Source organism: Choristoneura fumiferana, chromosome 5 (genome assembly GCF_025370935.1).
Source record: "Choristoneura fumiferana chromosome 5, NRCan_CFum_1, whole genome shotgun sequence".
NCBI lineage: Eukaryota > Metazoa > Arthropoda > Insecta > Lepidoptera > Tortricidae > Choristoneura > Choristoneura fumiferana.
Genome location: NC_133476.1, coordinates 17,853,842 through 17,880,072, shown reverse-complemented (window position 1 = coordinate 17,880,072; position 26,231 = coordinate 17,853,842). Strand labels below are relative to the sequence as shown.

The following is a 26,231-nucleotide window of genomic DNA, read 5'->3' as shown; positions in this document are numbered from 1 at the left end:
GTCACTCCACAGAGTAAATACTACACATATAACACTGTCAAAAATAGAGTTGCCAGAGTATAAATTACATCGGAAAAATAAGTTTATAGGGCGCCAAGTCTACACATGCTGAAAACCTCTAAGAACGACGGTCGTACCTTTAGCAGTCGATTAGATGATTGAAAAATAAATTGAATACTGTTACACGAAGAATATTCTAGGAAAAAAACTGTTACATAAGTACTTACATTTATTTACAAAATTTATGTGGTGTTGCGGATGCGGACTCCTGGCAAACATATTACGCACCCCTGCGGTTCGTGGTCCCCCCTACTTTTAAAAATTATGTATTCACCGGTTTACCGTTAACCTATGTATAGGTGAAAAACCTAAAGTACCTAGGTATCTAATGGCGATGGCACTTGTATTATTTTTCGAATATGGCTCGCCTACTCTTCTTTTTTGCTTAGCCTAGTAAATACCCAAATTCATTTGGGATCGTTAGTCGATTTTATAACTAAATAATGAATATTTATCGCATATTAGTACGGAGCGGGGGCACACTTAAAACGTCACTTTTTACGGGCACTTCAGCGCCTCTGTTATGAGATGCTAAAACGAAATTGACATAAATATGTCAAACGTCGACTTGGCAAAGAGAAATTAAGCTCAGCTTAGATCTGGAAGAAAAATTGTGCAAGTTGTATTACGTTGCTCGTCTCGACTGACCAAGTGACCACCTCAAACTCGTTTGTCGTTTGCTTTACTTACGGCCTCGAGATGTAATGCAACTTGCACAATTTTTCTTCAGGTCTAAACTGGGCTTTATCGACGTTAAGTTTGTTGTGTGCGTGCATGTGCATGTGTGTGTTATGTCAAATTTCGTTTTAGGTACACCCGCGAAATAGCGCTTACGCGCTACCATACATGCAAATCTGGCCATAGAGTTTCCACTCTTTTTCTACATAGGTACTTATACTCTTTGTACGGAGCCCTACATTGTATGTGGCCCGACACGCACTTGGGTAATTTTTTTACTCATAAAATAACGTGTTCTGATTGATTGATTGACTGGAGCTAGGAGAGACTAAGGCCGTCTTGCAGGAAAAAATAAATCTAGATTTAGTAGTTAATCCAGGCTTAAGCTTGACAGTTCCATACAATTTGACACTACAAAATTGAGCTTAACGCTAACTCGAGTTTTATGTGTAGTGGGCCTTAGTATTTAGTGGCTCTATCTTCGTCACTATAGCCTACTTATGTTATAACTATTCGTCATTCCACCCAACTTACATACTCCCGCATGGGCGTACCCAGGGAAATTGTATGTTATATTGTATGTTAATAAATAAATAAATAAATATATTACGCCTCCTTTACATTTTTGATTAGTGACTGATTAGGGCGAGTTCATGTATTTTGTGTACCTACATAAAATATTTAAGTCGTTGTGTATTTTTGATGTTTTCAAACCTTGAAATTTGAATTGAAATTTTTAAATGTACGTATTTTTACAAGCTTTTATTTAGTTTCACCTGTCCCGATGTCTGTCTGTCTGGTCTGTGGTAAAATCTTGCAAGTTAAATTCGACCAACTTCCAGTGGTCGGATTGACTTCAAATTTGGCATACTTGTGTAAATCACGTGGCAATACAATAATCTAGTAGTGACATCTTGGTAGTCCAGCCAGGATCGTCTCCGCAGGACGGAACTCTTCAACGGTTAATAGCTTCGACTTGAAATTTGGTGTGCAAATTTAGTTTGACTTTTTAACCAAATTAAACCGCCGAAAAAACTTAAATGCAAAATATAATAAACCTTTCGAAGATTTGAACTTTACATTCCGCTTATAAGAAAGATTCTTTCACTTCTCGTAAGTCAACACGCGCCCACGTTGCACGCTAGAATCACCTTTAACTATAGCATGTTTATGAATAATGAGAGATGAGATGACCTACAGAATCCCGACGCGTTTCAGTTCGCGGGAATCGCCGCCGCATTCGGCCGCTAGCCTTGATCGTACGGCATTCAGCCAGTCACATGCTGTACGCTATGACAGCTTAGGCTGGTTCTAAATTTGAAATCACGATGCCATTGGCACCATAAAAGCGTGAAAAAAAAACAAATCGCGGGAAGTCATACATTATCATTGAAATTAAAAAATGTGATGAAGTCAATTTTGAAAATTGTCGGCGTATAGTTATACACTACGATTACTAAAAATTAAGTACCTACTTAGTTGATGAAGGGAAATGGCAATAAGAATTCGTGATTGTTATGATTTTTTGACGAGGCGGTTTTTTCTGGTAAGTTTATGTCATTTATCCCGATAAGTTTTGATTTATATTTATTTAAGTATTACTGTTTTTAATAAATTATTATTGTATTATATAGATTATAAATAATAATTTTAAAATTTTCTTTAAGTATTTATTTATTTATTTAAGGAGAACCAACAGCCCGGTTAAGTAAATTTACGATTAATTGGAATCATAAATTTAATCTTAATATTTTTTATGAACTAAAAACTTACATTAACGTCCTAATAATATGTCTTATATCTTTAAACGAGCGATTCTTGTATATTAATTTATTCAGGGGATCTCGGAAACAGGTCTGGCGATTTCGACGAAGTTTGCTATGTAGGGGCTTTGAGGTCCAAACTATTTTTTTTGTATGGGGCCCCCTTTGGTATAGTCTGACCAACAATTTCAACTAGCTTGGTCTTAAAAACTGTGGGAAACACGTGTTTCTGAGTTTTAGCCCGAGCAAAGCTCGGTCGCCCATATATTTAACTTAATGTTAACCGCTTCATTCGAAGTCGTGCATTGCTCATTATTCCGAGAATCGCACAGCTTAGTGACGCGTATTCTGTCTCCATCGAGCTACGTATACACATTACCTCATCAGTTGACATTTTAATTATACAACGTTCATAAAAAACCAGCAATGTATTGCGCATTATTGCAAAATGACGCAAGTCCCTGTAACTGCATAGGGACAAGTGTGAAGCGATTCATAGTTTTATTGCATTCACTAAAAAAGGTGGCATGTAAGGAATGCATCCATATAGGTCAATGTACTTTGAACGCTAATGAAAATAAAAACCTATTTTAAGGAGTTAAGTTCGAATTTAACTGCTGAACGCTCCGTCATAATTAATAATGTATTTTAATGTCGCTGCCGAAAATGTTGCAAATTACTTAAATTGGCTTTTGCGGTAACAATGGACCGCATACATGTTTTTTTTTTAGTTTAACTTATTATTGCAGCTTTTATTAAATAATTAGAAATTAAAAGAAAAATACCTCTAATTAACACATACATTAAATAATAAAAATCGGAACTGTCACGGGAAAAATTACGTACCTATAGGAATTTTATAAATATTTTATTGTTCCCTTAGCCCCTTTTTAGTGTTAGCTGTACCTACGAGTATTTCAAGTAGCTCCTGTAGTTTAGGTTGTGCGTTTTCGGTCTGTCAGTCAGTATAACATTCTTGTGTAAGGTATATTCACAAACTCGTAGGGTGTTAAGTCAACGTAGGAACAAGTAGGAAGTGGGATTTCTCTACTTCAGACGGCTGTTATCTCAATCATTAATCCAATTTATTTAGGAAGATGACGCCGCCGTGATTTAGGAAGGTAGAGTTCGTTGATAATTATCTAATCTCTGCTCTGTGGCGGGGAAACCACCATGTATCGTATATCACAGGCTATTAATCAATTATCGTAACTGGCAGTTTGGCTCCAAGATTTAGACACTGCGACAATATTAGCTACTAAGGCTAGGATTTGAAGAAATCGCGGGGTTATATTAACCGTTTTGGGGTTACTGACTGATAAAGGTACGTTGTTTATTAATTATCTGGAACTGACTTGCTGATTGAATTTTTCCACCCAACAGTTTAGATTTTAGGTTTTAGGTTTAGGGGAGGGGCGCTCGATTTTAATGCAAACTTTGCACTTTAAAGTTGAATATTTCGCAAACAGATCACCTTATCGAAAGATCGTCTTGGAAACTCCACAATAGTAATAAAAGACCTATCCAACGACACCCCACACTATAAGGTTAGTCGAGAAAAAAAATCACCCCCACTTTACGTCTATGGGAGGTACCTACCATTTTTTTTTTAGTTTTTTATTTTACCACTGTCGGCGTGACTGATATGTATGTTCAAGCCAAATTACAGCTTTCTAGTACCAACGGTCTCTGAGTTTAGCAGCGGACAGACAGACAGACGGATAGGCATGGCGAAACTATAAGGGTTATTAGTTGACTACGGAACCTAAAACCGGTGAAGTGTATTGTGTGTTGGACCCGGACCACGAAAAATGAAGGATTCTATAATAACCACCACAAATATAGTAAAAATCGGTAACATTATAACTAGCCAAAAGCGTGTCGAACACGCCCAGAATAGAGTTCCATAACCGTTACAAAAAGTAACGTTCTTATCCGAATTAAACACTAGCCGTTAGCCGCCACTCCGTCCGCGTTGAATTCAGTTACCACTATTTCGCGGGAGCTATGGCATTTTCCGGGATAAAAAATATCCTATGTCCTTCCCCGGAACCAATCTATCTGTATACCGAATTTCATCCAAATCAGTTCAGCGGTTTGTACATTGGCGGCACCATTGAATTTGTTCCTCACTATGTTCTCCTTCACCGTAAAGCTCATATATAAGTACTATATAGTTCATTCATTATAATTTAGATGCAGGCAAATTAGCATATAAGTAAGGGAGATGTCCTAGTATTTGACATGCTAATGCCCAATAGTTAACACCGTGCTACACTCAAACTAGAGTTTATCTCATATCTCTGTACCATGCAAAATGGCGTCGACGCAAGCTAAATGAAAGCTGCAATTAAAATAAAAAGCAAAATAAAATCATTCAACAGTACGAGCCATTGAAGCAACAAAATGAGCCTGTCAAAAATGCAATCGCCGCGTTCGTTCACACGGAAGACAGCCGGGCTCCGGAAGCTGTCACCATATGTAAATGATATCCCCGTGTAGCACGTCCCATCTAGTAATTAATGCGAGTTCGCTCTCCAGAATCCGCGCTGTCATCGACTCGCAGCATCGGCTCTATTTAGTTGTTCAATGGAGGTAGACCTACCTAAGCTGTCAAAGGCGGTTCATACAGAATATCGTAACGCACACCGGCTGAATAGCGTCTGAAGTGGCTAGCTATTATACTTGTAGCTACGCCAGTTTATATTTCCAGGCAGGCATGTCGCCGTAATAAGTTGTATGCTCTTTGATTTGTGCTGGTAATTTTGGATATTCACTAACACGCGTTAAAGATGGTTGGTTCCTTTGTAGATATAGGTACGATACGACCTAACTCTGAATGACATGCATAGTTAATGGAAAGAAAATAGTCATTACCGGCGGTATTGTTGTGCGCTATTATTTCAGTATTGCTACACGACACGTGAGGTTCGGTTCGGCTTCCCCGTTATTGGTAATAGCAGTGTGACACGACTGATATGAACTTTTTGTTTGTTTCAGATATCATGGATCTCACTAGTTATTTATTTGTTTTATACCACTTTTATATTTTACAAAACTAGTCGTCGATTCTATTATTTACGAGAACTATTAGGGGTAAGGCTGAAACTAATTTTAAACAGCTTAAACTGGTATACACTGGTAATAGATATGCTCTACTTGTTACTCACAACAGCATTCTTTTGTTTTAGATCGGTCTATGTATTTCCCGTGGGACTGCAACAGTTCTAAATATATGTTGTGCACTAGTTTTACTCCCTTTGTGCAAGAAACTCAACCAACTCCTTTATCGAATTCTGTCGAAACTTTGCCCGGGACTTTTCTTTTTCTGGTTGGAAAAAGCGAAGAGCTTTCATATGACTGTTGCTATAACACTTGTTATATTCGCTGGTGGGTACCTAAATTACTATGTTAATAGTACTCTATATTATTTGAATTTGGGAACTGTATTAATTGAAAGTTCTGTATATCCATAAATACGCGTAGTGAGCCTCTACATCAAAGCCGTTATTTGGTTTCACATTGGAAATTCGTGCACATGCATAATGGACGGACTTAATAAGGATGGTATGCATGCAATGCCCTTTGATTGAATATATGATCGTAGTTACATAAAATTCCTGTAGATCGGAATTTCAGAATCAATACCATGCCATAAATTTATAGTGTGTACAGAGCAGACTGGGAACGTGGCTCGCTTCAACAAAGCGATACAGCCTTAAATCACTTTAGAGCTAAAAGGCCCCGTCTCAGAGTACCATTAAGTTCTTGAGACGGGGCTAATGGTGGCTACCTAGCTGCTTAGAATTTCGAGCTACCTAGTTTTGAAGTTAGTTTCGCGATAAAATTTTCCTGCAATGCACAACTACGAAATAACATGGTGAATCGTACAATATGAGATTGTGTTTTATAACAAAGTAATTGGAATTGTGTAGACTTTTTGGAGTTTCTGCCTCTAACAAAAACTAAATAACAACAAATTATATAATTGGTACAAAAGTAAAAAAAAAAAACAGTTCCGAAATTTTAAAACTTTCTGGTCTTTCAACAATATCTTTATAACATACGCCTTTGTTCTTGAAAACTTTTAATTATTGTTTAATCAACAGGTACGTAAACTTTACACTAAGTAGAGCACTTGCGAAAGAGAGCCATGAAAAGAATAATTTATATGATCCCTCTGCAAAACGTTTCACTTTCACTACCTTATGAAATATTTTATTCATAGGAATAATTTCTAATTTCTTCGACTTCTTCTTTTCTGTTCAAGACTTTTCTAATTGTTTTATTGCAAATGCAATTTTTTGAAGTTGATAATTGTAAAGCCACGCCATTTTCTATGCGGTTTGTTTTTTAATTTTATTTACATTTTTTTTTTCAAGTTTCTTAATGATTAGTGTGAAAAGTTGTATGAGCCACTCGGGAGCAAAATTATTTTCATCTTGGGCGTAACACTTGAATCCCTAATTACGCTCAGGATTCTACTTTAGAATCCCTCGCTACGCTCAAGATTCTATTGTAGAATCCTTCGCTACATTCGGGATTCAATGTACGCCCACGCCGTAAATACACCATTTTGCTACCTTGTGACACAAATAACTATTTCTAGTGAACACTTTACTTGTTGTTTTTCTTTCTGTTGAAAATAAAGTTTTTCCTACAGTGATACATTCCACATCCCACTTCGTCAACTTGTGGAATTTCTCAAGGAATTACGATGAGACTCTAAAGGAAATTAACTTGGCTAACTACAAGAATGAGGTCAGTATAACTTCATATGGACGAAATTTGCTGTCAGTTTTAGAAATTGCTTGTTTTAAGTATGTATTTTAATTGGCTGGATAAAGTACAGAGATTGAAGAACTAGTTGTAAATCAATGTGTTTTTATTATCCGTGTATTAAAGTTGTGGTAAAATAAATGATTACATTTCGTTTGATTCATCTGAATACAAAATTGTTTTTATTAAGAAATTTTTTATTAATATAATAATATACTTTAATAAGTGAAATTAGATAAAATGTTGTAAGTATTTCGTGTGACGTACTTAACCGTATAAATCAGGTGATACCTACAACTTCTGCTCATGAGATAATCTTTTATCCGGAAATCGAATACTAGCTGCAGCTACCTCTACATAATAGTTAATGGACCCTATTAGGCGACTAGGTAATACCATCCGAATAAGCAAAGGACTCTCCCCTAATGCGGCAATTGTAAAGCTTCTGACACGTGTCCCATAACCATTATATTCAGTTGGATGGATCGGATAATCTTAGATGGGGGTTCTCGCCGTAAATAAAGAATTTACTTTCATACATGATGGAAAATATTACCTTTCTTCTGTAGTCTTTGAGACTTGTTAAGTTTACGAGGCTTCGTAAATTGTGTAAGTCAGTGAAGGGCTTTCATTTCACAACCCAAAAGCTACTGCCGACTGTGTTAGGGCTCGGTAAACGTCAGGTCATTCGCAATCGCAAGACAAATGAATACTTAATGTTAGCGAACATTTTAAAATCTTCATGGGTAACTTTGGAATTATTTCCAGACACTTAAAATCTATTACGAGGGTATAATTGTCTGATGTAGGTTTTGATCTCAAAAAAGAAACCAAACAAAAGAAAAACGACATGATGAAAACAATTAAGTTTCTAATTCTAATTCCAGAACCCTTTAATGCTTCTAATGAGTCCTGCAGGCCTGACTGGAGTGACCATGTTGGTCATCACTCTGACCATGGCCCTCACGTCAATGAGAATTGTCCGTCAAAAGGTCTACAACGCGTTCTGGTATACTCACCAACTTTACATGCCTTTTATGGTATTGCTGATTGTTCATCCTTTAAGGTAAGATTATGTTCACATTCAACATCGGTTATGATATGCGTCAGTTTATTTTTTTTATTAATTGTGATCTAGTAAACACTAAGTTATGTTTTGTAATTTATTTAAAGCGTGAGTCATAAGCGACTCATATTATTCGACCGGTAGACCTTAACTATTGATGTCATGGCCAGCATATTGCTGATTACTTAAAGCACAGAGTATATATAAAGCATATTTTTGAATTTTTTAGGGAATGTAAACTTTATAACGGTATCATAAATATTATTTGATCGATCGAGTGGCTTAAATCTTGAAATACTAAAGACTATAGTTTAAACAAACTTTCATTCGAATAAGCTCTATATTTTATGAGTTTCTATTTCTAAACACTACCTATAACGATTATTTTTGGATACCGTACTATTTCAAGTGAGATCAAATATCACTTTTATTTTCAGCGGTGTGCTGAAAGAGGAAATATTTGTAGAAAAAAGGCTAAATTATATAGACAAAGAAGAAAATAATGATATTTCCAGGATACATTCTCCTGTATTTGTGCCTATCCAGTCAAAGGTGAGCAAATCAATACTACAAGTAGGTATGCAGCATTAAGTATAACTTCAATAGTTGATTTGTCTTCTAAACAGTCATGACGTATGAAAATTATAGGAAACTATTTCGGTCAAGTTAGTTACGGTTTTCAATAATAGCTCTGTCCCATAATGTATTTGGAATACCAGATTTTACGACTCTTCCTGCTCCGCCCTTTATTCATGGTCCTCGTTAGACTTATTCTACATTGACCTCGTTTGACTGAATTAAATGAAGCTGTATTCAATAAAGTAGACTCAAATTAGATTACATAACGTGTTGGTTGGAATCTATTTAATTAGTATGTGTCAGTTTTCATCAAAATAACAATCAAATTTAATGTAACGATTCGCGTAGTGCGTGACCGGCTCTATCTGTCATGGTCTGAGCTACAATAATTAAAAATATTTTCATTTTATTTAAATTGCTGTATAAAGTTAGAATATTTTTTACTTCAAATACTACATGCCCATCGTACACGCACGCCTTCACCGTACGTTATAAATAGGAGGGTAAAGTAATAATAAATAAATAAATATCACGGCACGGGACAATTAACACCAATTGACCTAGTCCCAAAGTAAGCTTAGCATTAAGCAACGGATAAAGATAATTATAAAGATAGAAACATACTTAAATACATATTAAACATTCAAGACCCGAGAACAATCATTCGTATTTTTCATACAAATATCTGCCCCGACACGGGAATCGAACCCGGGACCTCTAACTTCGTAGTCAGCTTCTCTAACCACTAGGCCATCTGGTCGTCAAATAATAGATATTTTAATTGTATTCCAGACTTGGATTTGGATGGCGCTGCCACTGATTTGTTTTTTCCTTGATCTCCTGTGGCGAATATTGTCTAGAAATCGTACGAAAGTTGACATTATACGAGTAAGTGATACAAAGTTTTTTTCAATGTACTTATGAGTTTAATTTTAAAAGATTATGTTAATATTATTTGATATAGTTAAACTGTAAATAGTCGGTCTACATTCAACTGTCAAAAGGCAAATCCGATTTTTTTATCGTGACTATGACTGTAATTAATTGACCAGCTTGGAAAACTTTCCTTATTTCTTATATTATGCTCTATAAAATTGTGGCTTGTAATTTTAAGCGTAACTAGATACCAATAGGTACCGTAAAGCTTATGGTAAATATCAGCAGATAGTCGCGGATTCGAGGCCGGGCTCACCTTAAAGCTTTTTGGAATTTATGTGGTAATGAAAAAAAAAACAGTTGTAAATAACAAGTAGGTTTGTGGTAATGAAAAAAAAATAACCTTGTAAATAACAAGCCCGGCCTCGAATCCGCGACTATCTGCTTGAGAGACCATACAGTCAAACCACTAGGCTACCACGACTACAAATTAAGTACTCGTACCTTTATATGAATATTTCTTTAAGACTTGTAACACACTCGTAAGGACTAATATTAAATATATTCCTAAATATGCAACTACTTCGTTCAAGTGGATATTTGAGCACTAAAAAACCCTCTAATTTTTAAACGGCAGTATCAACATTTAAGAAAATTTATCTTTATACTTAGTGCGATCTTTCTTGTAGTCGAATTAGTTTTTAATTTTTTTGAGCCTGTTAAATAAATCTACACTTACAATTAAGTACAAGGAAAAACCATTTTGTGCCCACAATGGTGCAGTGTCGCTATTTTGATAAAGCACATTGCCTATATGGAACGATTCGCGCCCGCGATTTGGTCCAATAACCGATTAAACTTTGCATAATCCCCAACTACGCTACATAGGGATTTCAATTCAGTGTATATGGCTTCTAGGGGGATTTTGAACTGGAATCACATTAAACTGTTCATTTGGCGATAAGGAGGTAAGGATAAATAATCTAAAAACTGGTTGTAGAGTTGTAGAGCGGAAATTTAAACTAAAAGAAATAGTTTTACAGACAAAGAAAATCTTAAACATGGCATGTAAAACATTAAAGTAGCAAATGGCCAATACTCGCAATTATATTTTACTTTTTACTTTAGGGGGCTGACTTTTAAATTACAATTGAATATACCTACCACTCGATAGTTAAAATCGCGGTGCTTTGAATAGAATTATTAAGAGCTGTAATTTGCTATAACCTTGATCAATTAATTTATCAGTTAAGTCTGTGCGAGAAATGTCATGTTAACATATGTATATGTATATTTTATCATGCATATACAGATGTAGACAATTAATTTTAGGGACGTATGTATTTCTGGCAAGACGTGTGAATGTCTGGCTATGACTTCCTCCAACTTCCGAAATTGATTAATTGATTAATTTTATTTTTCGACCCATTTTCGATTTCACTCTTATTCAGAGCTTTGTACTTAGAGCGAGTGGAGTAACCTCGCTGTACCCCGATTCGTCCACCAACGGGATGAATGGACGACCTGGTTAAAGTTGCGTGTTCACGAAGCAGGCCGCTTCCAGCCGAAGCAACTGGAGGTCTATAGGGGAGGCATATGTACGTCCAAAAATGGACGTCTTACGGCAGATATGGAGATGATAATGACTCCGATTCGGCTAGGGCTGGTGAAGCTAATATAAAATATAGCTACAATACACGTCTTACACAATTTGTTCATTTCACCAGGCAACCCACATGGCGCGGCGGACGATCAGTCTAACCCTGAGTTGCCACGAGCAGTTCAGCTGCCGCGCGGGACAGTACGTCCTGCTTCAGTGCCAAGAGGTCTCGCGCCTCGAGTGGCACCCCTTCACTGTTGTTAAAGTAAGATATGTAGCTGTATTATTCATTATCAATATTATCATACAACTTAAATTAACATCACAATAGAGAGGCTTATCGTATCGACTAAGTTATCACGATCTGCTGCCGAGCGGGAATAGTATATTGATAACCAAGGGTGAAAAGTGACCCATTTCACCCGAGCTATTTCGAGGGGAAATGGGTAATTGCACCCGAGTCAGACACTTTACTTTTCATTTCGACTGTGAGGAAAGTAAAATACTACAAAAAAATGAGAATAATAATAAATTGAATTTACTTATATCCAACCTCCAACGGTACCTTTTCGACTGGCCACTTGCCACGACCGACTATAAAAAAAATCGAGTTGGTCACGACCAAGGAGCTTTATATAGTGGAGGTTGAACGCCGAACGAAGTAGCTTGACTTTTATTATTTAGGTACTAGCTGTTGCCCGCAGCTTCGCTCCCGTTGTATTTTTTTTGTATTTTCTTCCATAAAAACCTTCTCATGACAGTAACGAACACAACAAAAAAAGAATTAGTGAAATCGGACCAGTAGTTCCCGAGTTTTGCGCTTAGCAACACATTTTACGATTCATTTTTCAAGAGCGTGTCGGACACGCCCAAAATAGGGTTCCGTAGCCATTACCAAAAAATTAATTGTATTTTTCTAAGGATTTTATACGGAATCTTCCAAGTTTAGGTATATTTTATACCTTAGGCTGCTATTTACTCTTAAACTACTAATAAGTCTCAAGCAAACTTAGCCGTTACAGTTTTCCTTGAAAGTTTGATAAACTTACTACCATCTTGAATTGTATCAAAATTTTCTACCCTCCGGTTTAGATTTTAGAGGGGAGGGGGGGACGCTCGAATTTCATGAAAATTTGCACTTTAAAGTTGAATATTTCGCAAACAAATCACTGAATAGTCTGAGCAAACCCCTAATGGTTTTAAAAGACCTTATCCAATGATACCCCACACTATAGGGTGAATGAGAAAAAAATCACCCCCACTTTACGTCTAAGGGAGGTACCATAAAAATTTTTTTTTTGAATTTTTTATTGTACCATTTTGTCGGCATAGTTTACATATATATCCGTGCAAAATTACAGCTTTCTAGCATTGATAGTTCTTGAGCAAAGCCGCGGACGGACAGACAGGCAGACAGACAGACAGACATGGCGAAACTATAAGGGTTCCCTTTTTGCCATTTTGGCTCCGGAACCCTAAAAATACAATCAAGTATAGGACATTTTAACAATCTCATGGAGAATGGTCACAATATAAGTATGTGTATTATGGCATGGTATTGATTTTATTGACATTACAGGTTCCTACATCTAGTCAAAGAAATTTTATAGTTTGGATCAGAGTGAAAGGCGATTGGACAGACGCGTTGGAAAGATTGCTGCTCCAAAAAGGATCAGATAATCTAAAGTGAGTTATTTTCATATCGAAAACAAAAACGGGGATGGGAGTGGTGGTGTGAAGAATTATAAACGTCGGGGTCGTCAATGACATATTTTTTAAAATTCCCATGCGTTTCCCGAGTCACTACTTACTAATACCAGTTACTTAAAATATTTCTTTCATTTTATTTTGAATACTAATTATCTATTATGATAAAGCGTAGGTACAGTCACCAGCATTAATATCTGCCACAGCGGAGCGTGCAAAAACATCTGACACGTCCTTCCGGCCTTAGAAATAGAGTCGTATCAGATATTTATGCACGCTTGTTGTGTCAGATATTGGTGCTGGTGACTTTTTTCGTGTCAGTACTTAATCACGAAAAACTTTTTCACGAAAACTTTTTCACGAACGACTTTATCACGAAAAAACTTTATCACGAATGAACTTTATCACGAAAAGACCATATCACGAAAACTATTTCACGAAAACTTTTTCACGAACGACTTTATCACGAAAACTAAATCACGAATAGACTATATCACGAATAGACTTTATCACGAAAAAACTTTATCACGAAAACTATATCACGAATAGACTTTATCACGAATAGACTTTATCACGAAAAATGTTTGAAACTTCTTCACGCTGAAACGGCTCGAGGGATTTGGATGAAATTTGGCAAAAAGTTAGTTTATAATCTGGTTTAAAACATAGGATACTTTTTATTCCGATATTCCCACGAGATAGGGTTAAAATTTCGAAATAACAACCGCTGGGCTTAGAGCCATGAAATTTGGTATGAAGGTAGCTGGATGTCTAGAATAACACATACGCTAGTATTTATCCGGACAATCCCACGGGAAAGATTTGTAACTAATGGACCCCATACATCTCTGTATTATTATTATTATTTTGTAATTTTTACTTTAATTGAATACTGTAGTTTTATGTATTTTGCGGTTTTCACAAGTTTCTTGCGGCGCCTTCTTCTTGGCAATGATGGTCTTTCTGAAAGCGCTGCTTGATTTGTACGAGCGAGCGAAGCGAGCGAGCAAGACGGTTCGGAGCAGAAGCGACTCAAATAGGTTAGGTTCAGAAGGCTAAGGCGGGAGCGAAGCGGAGCGTAGCTCCCGCCTTAGCCTTCGATGTTAGGTTTTTTTTTATAGCAGCCCGGATAATAAAGGAAATAGATAGATTAGTAACAGAAAAAAGCAATTTTAATCAATAATCGCAATGTAAGTTGTCAATAACACTATTTAGTATGGATTATGTATTTAGATATTATATGTAATGTAAGTATTACATAAAGAAAACGGATGAACTAAAACAATTATCTACTTTTGCTCACCTGCAACCTTGATGATAGCTACGTTTATGCAAGAAATGTGTGTTCATGCAGTTCCTCCAACTTCACACTGCAATAACACACACAAATCACACAAATCCATCTAACTCAAGCAGAGCTCATCTTCAAATTCAAATTAATTTATTTGCGAAACAGCAATTCATAGCTAAATATAGAACAAAAATTGGTCAAGTGCGAGTCGATTTTTCTAGTGTTAAAAACAATAGGCAAACATAGTGATGACAGTGCGGATTTGACGAGCGCTTTATTAAAGTTGGCTTCATTGAGGTTTGTGGTTCATAAATTTGGCACAACAACGAGTAAATTTGACAGTCAATAATTGTACTATCGAAACTTTTATAAAACATCATTAAAATCGCAAACCTAAAAGTAGGTAAATATTCAAACGACTCGGCCGCCGACAGACAGACAGACAGACAGCGGAGTCTCAGTAATAGGGTCCCGTTGGCACCCTTTAGGTACGGAACCCTAAAAAAGAAGAAGGCAATAGGAAAACTGCAATGATGTCTCAAAAACCGTTGTTTTCACTTTAAAAAAAAATGCGTGTTTTTGCAGGCGGATGGAAAGATCAGCAAAGTAGGTAGGCTTTACAAGTTAACGAATAAGTCTTCTAATACGTTTTTTCTACTCGTGTAGGTACTTTAATCCGCACATTATAATTTCACAAACAAAATAACGAAGGCGCTTTTTAGGGCTGATTTAAAAGTCTATTGTCTCTAGTACTTGCTACTAATTATGCGCTAATTCACTAAATTTTTTAACTAATTTCAAACTAATTTTAACTCACCTACCTATACAATACAATTACTCTTTATGGCACACCAGAAATAGTAAGCTATACAGAAAACAGGTATAATGAGAGAAAAAAGCAATAGGCAGTCTTATCGCTTAAGAGCGGTCTCTTCAAGGCAACCTTATTTCAGAATATTAAAACGCAACAAAAATACACCTACACATACATATATCGTACAATGTAATACACGTCTAAAATGAATATAGGCGTGAGAAAAACAGCCACATATAAATCCATACTAATATTAATAAATGTGAAAGTGTGTGTGTTTGTATGTTTGATGATTGAAGACTTTATCCCTATCCCGTGGGAATATCGGGATAAAAAGTAACTTATTCCAGAGGTCCAGCTACCTACATACTAAATTTCAGGGCTCTACGCCCAGCGGTTGTTATTTTGGGATTTTATCCCTGGGTATCCCGTGGAAAAATCGGGTCAAAAAGTTATCTATGTGTTATTCCAGACGTCCAACTATCTACATACCAAATTTCATGTATCTAAGCCTAGCGGTTGTTATTTCAAAATTTTATCCTTATCCCCTGGGAATATCGGAGTGAAAAATAACCTATGTGTTATTCCAGAGGTCCAGCTACCTACATACCAAATTTCATGGCTCTAAGCCCAGTGGTGGTTTTTTGAGATTTTATCCCTGGGTATCCCGTGGGAATATCGGGTCAAAAAGTTATCTACGTGTTATTCCAGACGTCCAACTATCTACATACCAAATTTCATGTATCTAAGCCTAGCGGTTGTTATTTCAAAATTTTATCCCTATCCCGTGGGAATATCGGGATAAAAAGTATCCTATGTTTTAATCCAGATTATAAACTAACTTTTTGCCAAATTTCATTCAAATCCCTCCAGCCGTTTCAGCGTGAAGAAGTTTCAAACATTTTTCGTGATAAAGTCTATTCGTGGTAAAGTCTTTTCGTGATATAGTCTGTTCGTGATTAAGTTTTCGTGGTAAGGTTTTTTCGTGATAAAGTCTGTTCGTGGTAAAGTCTTTTCGTGATATAGTCTGTTCGTGATTAAGTTTTCGTGATAAAGTCTTTAGTGGTAAAGTTTTCGTGAAAAAGTCTTTAGTGGTAAAGTCTATTCGTGATAAAGTTTTTCGTGATAAAGTTTTCGTGATAAAGTCGTTCGTGAAAAAGTTTTTCGTGAAATAATACTAGCGCCGACTTTTTTACGTTTATTGATAGCCTCTGCTACGCATGTCTTTTGTTCCGAGCTTGTTTGTGCTCTTTCACATTTATATTTTGATCGTATTTTTATTATACCTAACTGTTAATTGTAATAATAACGTTTCAGTATCTTAGTAGACGGTCCTTTCTCGAGCCCGATGGAAGGGGTACGGCGGAGCCGGGTCGCGGTGTGTGTGGCGGCCGGCGTCGGTATCACACCGTTTGTGGCGACCTTACACGACATGTTGCTGTAAGTCAGTGTAGGATTCCATAATTATACAGACTTTTTTGTTAGGCTATTGTAATGTACCAGATACCATCCAGGTTAAGAGCACCGCAGAGCTTTTCAAACTGGCAAAAGACCGAATCAAATATGCGGAGCTAGCTGCCAACTAGTCGGAGAGGCACTTGAAGAGAGAGAGAGAGAGATACCATCGCCTATTGGGCTATTAATCTTCTCTATTCACAGTCTGGCGCGTTCTTTGGCAGCCCAGTTCTTTGCATACGCGTCCAAATCATCTCGCTAAGTACCTATCTCTTTCTTGGTCTGCTTCGTCGTCGCTGGCGCGCTCTCCGATGATGCATTAAGTGGCTGTCCATTCCTATACATTACAATACTCTTTCGGCTGTCTGAACCCATCTCTGTGAGTGCATGCGACAGACATGCTGTTAGTCAGCAGATTGTAGATACTTGACTTACAAGTATATTGCTTTAATTATTGCGAGAAAGAATGCCACACGGATTTGGCTTAGGCGCCGCTGCAGTGCTACGATATCAGTTGGATATTATAGCGATGTTACATTTACCTATTTTAACATAAAATTTGACTCCTAAACCACTTTTATATAAAATGTGAAATAATTTAATTATTTCACATTTTATATAAATTGCTATCCTTTAATTTTACAGAAATCCAAGAAAACTGTTGCCCGGCCGAGTCCACTTGCTGTGGATTGTAAGACACGAGAGAGAACTAACATGGCTCGCAGAACTAGCAACCGAAGTATTATCAGAATTAAGAAGCGCGAACAGACCTGACCGTCTTCAGCTAGAACTGTACATAACTAACTCAGACATGGATGAAGAAAACAAAAAACAAAATACTTCACACGTAGTAGAAATCAACGAAAGAGGCTCTATAACTCATGTAGTAACTAATGGTATCAATGATGAGAAAGTGACTCTACTCACTCCGAATAGAAAGAGAAGAGACTATTTAAATATTGCTAAGTGTGAAAGCGTTAGAGCAGACTACAATTTAGCAAAGGAATTCCCTCTTTTGGCATGTAGAGCGAAGCCAGGAAGACCCCATTGGGATCGACTGTTTGGATATTGGGTGCATCTTTACCCTGAGTAAGTATGGTATGGATTAATATAGTCTATTTTATATATGAGATTTTGGATGGAATCAACTTTATATTTTGTTACAGGGATCACCTGAATGTGTATTGCTGTGGACCAAAGACACTAGTGAAAATGTTAAGATGCAAATGTAAAAGTATGTCCAGAGGGAAAACAAAATTTACTTTTGTACACGAAGGCTTTTCTTAGGCTACATTGTACATTCATTTGTATTCAAATGATATTATATTAAACACGTTTAAACAATTGTGCTTCTTTTTTACCGATTCAAAAATTATTAACTGTTCTGAATATGCCCCACTTAGAAGTAATTTAACCTACAGAAAACTTGAAGCTTAACCTTCACTTGGTAGCTAATTTAATGCCAATTCACGTGAAAATTGCTTGTACTTCTAGTTCTTGCTACTTACTTAGTTCATGAATTGCAAGTTTATCAAAGTCACGTTAAAACTTTGAGCCTATACTTAATTCGCCAGCAGATAAATTGAAGCAGGTAGGTTACTTAATAATCCCGGAGCAATTTTACTTAATTCATAAGTCGAGAAGCTTTCACAATGTTCGGTAATCTTTTTAAGTTAAAAAATGATATATTTGCATTCAATTTAAAATATTTGTTCCTGGCCGGATTATGGCCCAGTGATAAATGGGCGATAGAAAACCGCTTCTTGTACAAAATGTACGAAGTGTCTTTACACGTTTTAGGAGCCATTTTTTTGATAGTTACTGGTATTGGCACATATAGAAGCAGAAATGATATTATGGCGCTACTGGGTAGTGTGGATAAATCTTTGGCTGGCTACAACTTCACTGCGAAGGTCATCGTCTTCCTTTACAAGCGCAAGCAGTTGGAAATCCTCATTACTGAAATCAACCATTCGGGGGATCAGGTATCTGAAGAGCGCAAGAAAGTGATGTTAATTCATGTAGTCTTTGTAACTGGATTTATTATTTCACTAGCAGGAGCATTTAGTTTATTGGCTTTTTACAATAACGAGATGACTATTGAAGCTTGGATGCCATTTGATCCGATGACTAATAGAATGAATTTGCTGCTTTCAATGCAGATACTGATGATTACGTTTACTGTGCCTTGTGTTTCGAGAGGTATAGCTATGCAAGGGATAGTGTGTGGTCTGGTCATGTACGTATGTGACCAGCTGGTCGACGTTCAGGAGAGGATTAGAGCTTTGGTGTACACTCCTGAAAGTGAAAGAGTTATGAGGGAAAAGTTTAAAGATATTATTAAGAAACACATACGCTTAATAAAGTGAGTACTACGTGTTTTAGAAACATAATATGTTTTTTATGTGATTAATAAAAAAATTAAACACATACTTATTTCAGGTATTCTCAGACGATGTCTGAAATTTTTAAAGAATATTTTCTGATTCAGAACTTAGCGGTTACAGTGGAGTTGTGCCTTAGTGCTTTCATGGCAACAATAGTACGTTTTAATTAAATTAATTACTTAGAGGTATATTCAAGCTACCCCTACCCTTAGCCTAGCACAAGCTGTCGTCCACGGCTTTGCCCCAGTTCCTTTTTTATATTCATTTTGTACATGCATAGACAAATATGTAGATTTTATTATGTTTCAGACGGGTCTAGAACAACAATCTCTTCTTGCCAGTTTCGTAGCATTCCTATGCGTTGCTCTCTTAAATGCATTCATTTACTGTTATTTGGGCGATGAGCTAATTGTTCAAGTAAGTAGTTCTAAAATACTTTGGAAAGGCAAAATTGTAATTTTGTGCATATAAATTAGACTTTCTTTGGTAAATTTCAGAGTCAGAGTATTGCTCTAGCGGCATACGAATCAACATGGACCTCCTGGCCACCAGACCTCCAAAAAGATTTACAAATACTCATTAGAGCAGCCCAGAAGCCACTCAAATTGAGTGCCGGAGGCGTGGCTGACATGTCAATGCAAACTTATAGCCAGGTTTGGGTCCTGTTAAATTGATTCAAAAATAAAATAAAAACTTTTACATAAAACATGTTTCACGGTCAGAACTAAAATATTTACATACTTATTTGCTTTCCCTTTTCCTTTTTCAGACTTTGTACAACGGCTACTCTATATTCGCGGTGTTGAATGACGCTGTAGATTAATTCGATTAGAAGTTATAAATACCAAAAATATTGTAGAGATATAGAGGCATTGTAGTTCAAATAAAGTAAAAAAAAAAAACAATCGTCCCTGGATTATTTTATTCATTATTCTCATAAATAACTAGTTAAGCAGTATAATATAGTAAGTACAGTCGATGAAACTTCACGTACCAGGGTGGAACCTTTTCATAATCAATTTTGCTATGATTGCTTTGGCTATGATTTCTATGAGATGTCAATATGACATTAGTAGCTAGCTCAAAGGTTCCACCCTGGTACGTGATTCAGTTTCCTTGACTGTACCTACATATCAGTGGCATAAAAAAGTTAGTTTATTTTAGCTGGTACTTTATCATCATAACTTCCACATGCATTTGATTTTAAAGCGAATAATTGAAAGACAGTATCTCTATTTTTATGTTTTTTTTTTAAAGTTAGGACGATGTTCGGTCAAGGACACTGAATAACGTACCACGGTGGAATCAATGTGCTACTAATGTCATATTGACCCAAAGAAATCATAGCGAAATTGAATATGAAAAATTTCCACCCTGGTACACTCCGTGAGCTCTTAAAAAACCTTCGGATTTTAGAAGCATGCATATCAGTGGCGTAGCGTCAGATATTTCCGTGGAAGGTAAAGCTGAAGCAAAGATCGCTTACATTTTTCATAAATACTGAATGTCCTGTACTTAGTCCTATTTCGTAATATTGGGCAAGCCGGTGGGAATAGGGTTCTATGGACGCTTCACCACTGATGCCTTAGATGAATGATTGGTCTCGCGCGCTCGCTCGATTAGATACCGCGCTACCTAAAAATAAAAGGTTCGTGAATGCGGCAACTCAATATTGTAGTGTGCGTAAGAACGGTGTAAGTAAGACAATTTGCAAGGATGCTAGTGTGCGTGACGAATTGTGTTGCCAGCTGCTCCACTGTTACCCGAATTATTGGGAAAATAAATTATTCTGTGGTCTATTAAGTTACTGGTTACAAAATGTATCTTGGGAAATACTTAGAAATGAAGAAGTAATTAAGAGTGAATGTATTAATATGTGTGTGTATGTATAGTTTAGGCGTAGGTTTCTTCTTTAAAAAATGGAAGGTATGATGTAGGTATATCAATGATCAGGCCTTACTTTTAATTAAAAAAATATATATTTAAGGACATTCAATATTTACAAATTATTACTAAAAATTCATGGACTGAGTCACCAACTAAGAAGTTTTGCGTAGTTAAGATAACACGTTGCACCTATAGTTAAACCTAATATAATGTACAGGTTAATTAAGACTAAAATAAAAAAACATGTTTACCAAATATACATATGCATACATACATACTTACATACATACGCTTGAAAAACGTAACCCTCCTTCGGGCAGTCGGGTAAAAAGTTAACATTTCAGGAAAATGGGTAGAAATAAAAAAAAATTTTTTTTCGTTTCCCATAATACCTAAGTTAATCAGCTGATTGGGCTTTTTGAATGGGAAGACGAAAAACATTTTTAATTTTAAGACACATTCACCCCTTAATTAAATAGTGTCGGGTTACAATTTAGGTATACACCTTTAGTGTATATAATATCACAAAGATAAACATTAAATAATATAGAACTAGGTTATGTATATATAATAATTACGTTAGATACTTAAATAAAATAAGTTATTAAAATTTATCATCATTTAATGATGATAACAATAAAATTCAATTTATTAAAATCTCAACCACGGGGAATTTGATTCTTGTGTACGCGGCAACACAGAATGGCGTTTAGGGTTCATGTTATTTTATTTTGTAATCTGAAATTATACGATATTTACTGATGGCATGTGATCCCAGTGTCCTTATTTCTTGTAGTATTATTTTTACACAGTTTCACTGCGCAAACTGGCATTTTACTTCGGTTTATGACCAAAATTTAACAAAACATTCGGTACATGCACCTTACGCAGTTTGCAACGCGACTGACTCGACTCGGGCTCGGGTACGCCGAATTCGGCGTACTATTTGTTGCCGCATTTGACAAGTACGCCGGCGGTATCTAGTCGACTGATGCATATGTCGGCGGCCGATCGTAAAATCCGCCAGATCACGAAATTCCTAGGCATATCGTGAAACGCCGCCATTTCATGATATGCCTAAACGTTGGCCAGGCATATCACGATGTGCCTGAGAAATAATACGGCAGATCGATTAGAGCAACGCATTCGACGATATTCCTAGCTCTATACCGGGCACATCGTAAAATAGTTTCTTTTTTGGCCACTGGTGGCGCTGTGTATGCAATGGCGGCCGTGACCAGCTGACCGGTCGTGTTTGTTTAGCGCGTGAAAAATGTCGGCGTCGCAACAAAATGATCCTTAAACCGAAACTAGTGATTGAATTCAAAATAGAAGTGCAAAAGAAGCTTTTGAACATCAGCTCCGTTCTTTTTATGTAAATCAAACGGATTCTGTGCACAATATGAAAAAACCATGGACGTCTGCCCGTATTTTAGAGGTTAGAATTTTGTTGGTAAATAAAGTATTCACTAGTTGTTATTTATTTATATAGAAAAATTTAGGTACGACGAGCGAAGCGAGGAGTGGTTAGTATTAATTGTGATCACGACGCACGAGCCGAGCGAGCGAAGCGAGCGTGCCGCGGCAGCGGCCGGCGAAGTGCCAGAACCGATATGGCGGCGTTTCATGATATTCCTAGGAATTTCATGATCTGCCTAAACGGGCCAAATCATGAAATGGCGGCGCTTCATGATATGCCTAGGAATTTCATGATCTGCCTAAACGTCACTAGGCAAATCGCTAAACGGTGAGTTTTGAACGATATGGCGGATGTCCCTTAGCCAATTCATGAAATGGCGGCATTTCACGATATGCCTAGGAATTTCGTGATCTGGCGGATTTTACGATCGGCCGCCGACACATATATTATGTAGGCGTTGACACGCGATCGTGATATGCGCTTCTGCTCTGTTATCAACTTGCAAAACTTTTCAAAGTTACCGTGAAAAGTAATGTAAAGAATAACCATCAGTTCAAAATAAACCTTACTGTAATAATATTACGCTTCTTTATCGTTTTCTAATTTTAACACAATATGACTTTTTGTCATGTCATGTCATGCCTTTTTCAAGTTTACTCGTCCCCGTCCAATCTTTTCTTTAACGAATACTCTATACTTTCTCAGGTTGGCGCGCAGCAAGGAGATCCTCTTGGCCCTTTAGTATTTAGTCTTGCCATACATAAAACTATTTCGGATCTTCAGTCGCCTTTAAATATCTGGTACCTAGATGATGGTACTCTCGGGGGAAAGCCAGAGACCGTACAACAAGACTTACTCACTCTCCTTCCACGTTTGCAAGAACTAGGGCTAGAGATAAATACAAGTAAATGTGAATTCTTCCCCTGCAGTACCGCATCTCGAGCTTCCTTTCACTTATTTGATGGTTTTCTTCCTGGCCTAAAAGAGTTAACAAACCAAAATTTCAGTCTATTGGGGTCTCCTATTTTCCCAACAGCTATCCCTGATGCCTTTGAGGTGAGGAGGCAGCTTTTTCTGACTGCCAGAGAAAGACTAAAGAATCTTCCGGCGCACGTGGCTTTGCTTTTGTTGCGTGTATGCTTTGCGGTACCAAAGTTGACCTATTTTTTGCGCACGGTTCCTACTTGGCTTAGCATCATGCACATTGATTCATTTGACTCTGTGCTGAAAGAGACGGTTGAGTGTTTGCTGAATGTCTCACTTAATGCCGATCAATGGGACCTTGCTTCTCTCCCCATTCGGAACGGGGGGCTAGGCAAAAGGCGCGTGAGAGACGTGTGTCTGCCGGCTTTCCTGGCGTCGTCGGCTGGCGTTGTCGACCTTGTAACGCAAATTTTACCCTCAAACGATTATAAAGCCACTATACCTTATGCTTCCGATGCACGTGCAGCTTGGTCGTCTCTCAACCCTACTTCATCAGTGCCGGAAACGGTACACCTCCAGCGCTCGTGGGACGAGGTGGGGGTGAAGCGGATTTCCGATTGCCTATTGGAGAGGGCTGCAGGCGTGGATAGAGCCAGGCTAGTTGCCATATCCAGGCCGGAATCTGGGGCTTGGTTACACGCACTTCCTTCTCCTCACATAGGAACGCTCCTCGACGACGACTCCTTGCGGGTGGCTGTTGCTCTTCGCCTGGGCTGTGATGTTTGCGAACCTCATATATGCATCTGCGGCACTATGGTTGAGAGCAACGGTCATCATGCATTGAGTTGTTGTCGTTGTGTGGGTAGATTTCCGCGCCATCACGCGCTCAATGAAATAATAAGAAGGGCCCTGGTTTCAGCTAACGTCCCGTGCGTGCTGGAGCCACCAGGTCTTAGTCGGTCAGATGGTAAAAGGCCTGATGGGATGACCTTGGTGCCATGGCAAAAGGGAAAGTGCCTTCTCTGGGACGCTACCTGCGTCAGCACTTTTGCAGCCTCGCACCTGGGTCGAACTACGAGGACCGCGGGAGCTGCTGCGGAATCAGCGGCCCTTAGGAAGCGCGAGAAATATTCAGCCCTCGCCAATTACATATTTGTTGCGCTTGCGGTGGAGACGACCGGTTGTTGGTGCTCGGAGGCTAAGTTGTTTTTTAAAGAGGTAGGACGCCGGCTGCGGGACCGGGGATTAGACTCTCGCTCCGAGTCGTTCTTGATGCAAAGGCTATCTATCGCCGTTCAACGCGGGAACGCGGCAAGCGTGTTGGGCACCTTTGCGCCAGGAACGATTCGAGGCGGTCTTTTTTTTAATGTAAAAATATTATTTAAGTTAGCTAGTAGATTTATTATTTAGTAGTATTTAGCTCTTAGGTATATGATTGTATTTTCTATAAGTTTATATTCTTAAATAAATTTTCCCCGTTTTGATACAAATAAAACAAAATGAGCGTTTTCGAGTTCTTACATCGTTAATTTAAATAGAGAACACCCCGCCTTAACACACTACTTTTATTTGGAAGCATATACATAGAGCTGTTGTTATACTGTATCTAGTTCTCTTGGGTATGTCAAATTAATTTTTTTGGTCTGCTTTCGTTTAATATTTTTTTAATACACTTTTCGAAATCCCCGTTGCTTCTATAACTAATAACTAAAACCGACTCAAACCCTTGAAAATATTTTTCTAGGTATCTACTAGCTCGAAGTCGGTAACTCGGCAGGACCCAGCAGGAGGGATTGAAAACCCATAGTATGTAGGTGAGGTAGATGACTATTGTTCCACTCTTGCTGGTTCGTGCTGAGTCACCGATTTCGACCTAATTACCTAGAAAAATATTTTCAAGGGTTTTGTAGTCGGTTCCATTTTTTGTTATTTTTTTGGAGACGGTTTTACTTTTTTGTTAAAAAATTTCTTTTACTAACGAATCCTTCCGATTTCCCCCGAAACCCGAAAGTTTTTCTAAGAGCTCACGGATTGTACGTGATTAAGTTTTCTGTTATGCCCGACAAGTCTATATTAATAATTTCGTACCGGTCTACGGTAGACTCGAACGAAATGCACATCAAATTGAAGAGCGTAAAAAATTAGTCAATCCGAGTCGACAACTTGTAGGCGGAAAATTCGGATTATCGAGTATTTTCAATATAAACTTGAATAAATTACTAAGTATATAATGTCGTTGCGAAGTAAACACGTCAAAGTCATCACATCAAAGTGGCGTTAGTGTCACGTCATCACGTGTCACAGGTGTCACAGGTTTGCATTTCGTTATTTTCGTTCTCCATTGTGACCTCTTAAGGGCCCCACACACGGTACGATTCATTGATTTTCATCAGATCGATCGTACAGACGAATCATACCGTATATGGGGCCCTTTAGGTCTAATTTCTTTGATTATGAGACAGAGACATCATAGTTATTTGGGCAAATAAGATTTAGGAGAAATGTCTACTGGTGAAATACCGATACGTAGGTTAGCCGTTAAAGTGTTTGTGATAATAATTAAGGCTGGGAATATACGTCAGATTTTTCGATAAGTACGACAGTCTTTACTGGCAAATTTTTTTTCAAACATTATTACGAGTCTACATTTTACCCGAGCGCAGCCGGGTTTTCATCTAGTAATTTCATAATATAGTCAGCAGAAGTATGTGAGTGCTCTTGTGCTAAGGAATTTACTAAGAGGATGAATGAATCGCAGGTGTTTAAGGAAGGTTTTATGTTACTGAAATAAGATTGGTTTTTTGGAATCTTTTTGTATTTTTATTTCAATTCCAAATTACTGACATATTGCATGATCTGTAGCCTTTATCTTTCCTAAGACAAAAACAAAAAAATGAGAATGACAAGTTGTTCGATTTGGCATTGACACTTGACAGATTCATATT

General features: G+C 37.4%; 2 protein-coding genes across 2 annotated transcripts; both read left to right on the top strand.

The window, feature by feature from the left end:
- Positions 1 to 1,960: 1,960 nt before the first annotated feature.
- Positions 1,961 to 18,013, top strand: LOC141428296 (NADPH oxidase 4-like). The gene is made up of 12 exons (XM_074088210.1): positions 1,961 to 2,284; positions 5,502 to 5,597; positions 5,693 to 5,891; positions 7,165 to 7,262; positions 8,168 to 8,346; positions 8,784 to 8,898; positions 9,718 to 9,813; positions 11,529 to 11,666; positions 12,981 to 13,087; positions 16,531 to 16,653; positions 17,314 to 17,757; positions 17,835 to 18,013. The coding sequence occupies exons 1-12, from the start codon at positions 2,231 to 2,233 to the stop codon at positions 17,953 to 17,955; spliced, it is 1,770 nt and encodes a 589-aa protein (XP_073944311.1). The 5' UTR covers positions 1,961 to 2,230; the 3' UTR covers positions 17,956 to 18,013.
- Positions 18,014 to 18,176: 163 nt separating this feature from the next.
- Positions 18,177 to 20,056, top strand: LOC141427836 (odorant receptor 94a-like). Its single transcript, XM_074087426.1, has 5 exons — positions 18,177 to 19,033; positions 19,111 to 19,210; positions 19,365 to 19,472; positions 19,553 to 19,708; positions 19,825 to 20,056. Exons 1-5 carry the CDS (start codon positions 18,321 to 18,323, stop codon positions 19,876 to 19,878), a joined length of 1,131 nt encoding a protein of 376 aa, XP_073943527.1. The 5' UTR covers positions 18,177 to 18,320; the 3' UTR covers positions 19,879 to 20,056.
- The last annotated feature ends 6,175 nt before the right edge of the window (positions 20,057 to 26,231 follow it).